Source organism: Ochotona curzoniae, unplaced genomic scaffold (assembly GCF_017591425.1).
Source record: "Ochotona curzoniae isolate NIBS_2020 unplaced genomic scaffold, NIBS_Ocur_1.0 contig_1, whole genome shotgun sequence".
In the NCBI taxonomy this organism is placed as follows: Eukaryota; Metazoa; Chordata; class Mammalia; order Lagomorpha; family Ochotonidae; genus Ochotona; species Ochotona curzoniae.
This window is the reverse complement of record NW_024464918.1, coordinates 46,283,412-46,286,965: the sequence shown is the minus strand read 5'-3', so window position 1 is coordinate 46,286,965 and position 3,554 is coordinate 46,283,412. Positions and strand designations below refer to the sequence as shown.

At 49.5% G+C, this 3,554-nt stretch overlaps 1 protein-coding gene across 1 annotated transcript; it reads left to right on the top strand.

Moving 5' to 3' along the window:
* Nucleotides 1-2,278: 2,278 nt before the first annotated feature.
* On the top strand, nt 2,279-3,226 carry LOC121152746 (olfactory receptor 2M3-like). Its single transcript, XM_040974932.1, has one exon. The coding sequence runs from the start codon at nt 2,279-2,281 to the stop codon at nt 3,224-3,226; it is 948 nt and encodes a 315-aa protein (XP_040830866.1).
* The last annotated feature ends 328 nt before the right edge of the window (nt 3,227-3,554 follow it).

Sequence of the window (3,554 nt, the reverse complement as noted above, 5' to 3'; positions counted from 1 at the left end):
AGGAGAGCTTTCACTGCAAGCACGCTGGAGGAGCGCAGGAGGACGGGGTTGCTGCAAGAAGCTCCTGTATCCACTGTTCAAGCTGTGCTTGCGATGGGAGTGGACCTCCTGGATGAGCCTAGTAAGTGCTCATTGAGTCCCAGTGCAGGCAGTAGCTTGGCCTAGGAGACAGACACTAGACTGCCGGTCATTTCAGCAGCAACACAAGGGGGGTCCTCAGGAGTCATACCTTACCATGATCTAAATGATGGTCAGGCCGTTTAGACTTGCAGAAAATGTCTACCCATGGTGCAGTTAGGATGGCTTCACAGCACTTGTTCCATGAAAAGTAAAAAATACACACACATATTGTTAGCTGTCCATCAGCGATGCACTTGGTGCACGGAGAGGATAATGACATGCGTGAGCTTCCTATTGGTGGTCAATAGCCAAAGTTTATTAGGGGCATCACACTTTTACAGACCGAGGATCACATAGGATGTGGGGGGCATGGAGCTTATCTACAGAACCATCAATTGTTCTACCCTTGTTTGGAACTGTTTTGTTTTGTATATCCCACCAACTGTTCTCATTCACATGCTATCGATTCAGTTGTTCTCCTACGATTTAGCTATACCAATGGAACCCACGCGGTTGTTCTCATACAAACGACATCCAATCAGTTATACAAAAGGTACCCATTCTGTTATTCTCATACAAATGCTATCAATTGTAATCTTGTGGTCATTGAACTTCTAGGGTCACAATGTCCTTCCACAACATATTCTCATTAAAAATATTACAAGAAAATAGCATATTAACACTATATTATACCTAAGTCATCCCTAATTGAATATGCAATTGTATTTGATGACTACTTTTAAAAATGAGAAGAAATTAAGCTTGCAGAAATCACATCAAAAACTCCCTTTGGAACAGTTGGCAAGCCAGGGTAACGTTCTGTCGTGATGAGTGTCCCTTGTCAGCACAGTAACAATGCTGCTCTCTGACAGCGTTTGCACCTCCGTTGAAACAGTACTGAATGTGTTTTTTTTAAAGTGATCATATTTTAAACTATTTTCATCCTTATCTGCATGCTAACATTTTCATTCAAACTTAATAAATACTCAATCCAACATCATGCATATGGGAGGCAGTATTGACTGAACATCAGTAAAACAACGTAGAGTGTGCGTTAATAAGATACACTTTTAGTACATTGGTCTGAGCTGTGCAGAAAACTTTCTTTGCCAGAGTCTGAAATGCACTTGCCACGTGTGGGTCTGTGCAGTGCCCTGGTCAGAGGGCTGGCCGACAGGGAGGGAAGCAAGAGCAGAAGCCAGACGCCCTTTCCTCAGGTCGGGGTGGGGTTGCTCCAGGATCGGGGGTGCTCAGCCTGGGGGGGATTTGCACTGGTCCTGCCGTCAGAGACGGGGGACATCGACTCCGCAAAAACAGGGGTCCCCTGGCTTTAAAGTCAGAAGGGCCACTTTCCTCTGGGCTTATGTGCTTTAAGACAGGCCTGTGTAATCTGGGTGTATTCTAGACAGTCCTCTAGATTCCTCCTATGAAATCCTTTCATTCCATCTCCCTAACGTCCCATAATATGACATTTAAACATCCGTATCCACAGATCAGAAAATGAGACTCGGAAAGATCAATGATTGCCTCATGTCATGGAGCTGCAAAAGCCAGCAGAGGGGGCGGTGCTCCTTCAGTAAGTGCTGGTCATGGGCTTCTCCAACCCAGTGGTCAGGTCATCTCAGGGACCTGCCTCCTGGTGCAGGTGATGTAGAGGGCAGTGAGGGAAGTCCTTCCAGGGCATCTCTGTCCCTGGCGTCTGGCTCCTCCTGTCCCTGGCATCCGGCTCCTCCTGTCCTGGCATCCGGCTCCTCCTGTCCCTGGCGTCTGGCTCCTCCTATCCCTGGTGTCTGGTTCCTCCTGTCCCTGGAGTCTGGTTCCTCCTGTCCCTGGCGTCTGGTTCCTCCTGTCCCTGGCGTCTGGCTCCTCCTCTTTTGGGCATCCAGCTCTTCCTCTCTTGGGTGTCCAGCTCCTCCTGTCCCGGGCGTCTGGCTCCTCCTCTTCCAGATCTTCTAGCACGGCCAATCTCTCTGCTTTCCATCTACCAAACACGTTAACCTGAGAAGTAAGAGGTGTGGCTCCTAGCTTCATGATAAAACGTACGTTCCAGGTATTCAGCTTTCCCGGGCAGACAACTGTGTCATGCCCAGGTTCCTCATGTTCCAGGAAGACTCTGGCCATGCCTCATGTATTTCACCTCCACAGGCCACATACTCTCATGTACTGGGATAACAGGACCTTCAACTCCGACTTCATCCTGCTGGGGATCTTCGACCACAGCCCCATCCACACCTTCCTCTTCACACTCATCCTGGTCGTCTTCTTAGTGGCCCTGATGGGGAACTCAGCCATGGTCCTCCTCATCCGTGTGGATGCCCAGCTCCACACACCCATGTATGTCCTGCTCAGCCAGCTCTCCCTCATGGACCTCATGCTCATCTGCACCACCGTGCCCAAGATGGCCTTCAACTACCTGTCCGGGAGGAGAACCATCTCACCAGCCGGCTGTGGAACCCAGATCTTCTTCTATGTCTCGCTGCTAGGAGTGGAATGCTTCCTGTTGGCAGCCATGGCCTATGACCGTTATGTGGCCATTTGCCAGCCCTTGAGGTACCCGATTCTCATGAGCCACAAAGTGTGTGGGCTCCTGGTGGCTGCATCCTGGCTGCTGGGCTGCTCTGACGGCATTACTGTCCTTGTGGTTGCATTGTCCTTCCCGTACTGTGGTGTCCGGGAAATACCCCACTTCTTCTGCGATGTCCCTTCTGTGCTCACACTTTCCTGTACCAGTACCTCAAACTTCGAAAGGCTGATGTTCACCTGCTGTGTAGTCATGCTCCTCTTCCCAGTTGTCGTCATCATTGCCTCTTATGTCCGGGTGATTCTGGCTGTCCTTCGCATGGGGTCTGGGGAAGGGCGGCACAAAGCCTTCGCCACCTGCTCCTCCCACCTCATGGTGGTGGGAATGTTCTATGGGGCAGGCATGTTCATCTACATGCAGCCCGTTTCACATCATTCTCCAACCCAGAACAAGATAGTGTCAGCCTTCTACACCATCCTCACCCCCATGCTCAACCCCCTTATCTACAGCCTGCGGAACAAGGAGGTGGCCAGGGCCTTCGTGAAGGTGCTGGTGAAGGGCAAGTTTGGTCAGCAGATGGGCTGATAACCATCCTGCTTTGTAAAGCCTCAATCAGCATGCCCCACTACCCGATACTACTATCTCTGTATCTCCTCAGCAGTCATGTGTGTTTAATAAACTGAAAATGTATATGTAAACTATAGCCAAACTCAGAACAGCAAAACGGAAGCTTCATGCTTGGTCCAATGGACCCAAGCAATCCTGGCATAGCACTCCCCCAGAGCAGCTGAATATGGACTTTCCTCTAGAGCACATGGCAGACAATCCATGACAGAACACATTAGCCACAGAGTCTTAATAAACTTTAAAATATTGAAGTCATGTCGAGTATCCTTTCTTTTTCAAAGATTTA

What these genes read in the sequence shown, in the direction of transcription:
- LOC121152746 (XM_040974932.1), top strand. Translation starts at nt 2,279, where the DNA reads ATGTACTGGGATAACAGGACCTTCAACTCCGACTTCATCCTGCTGGGG.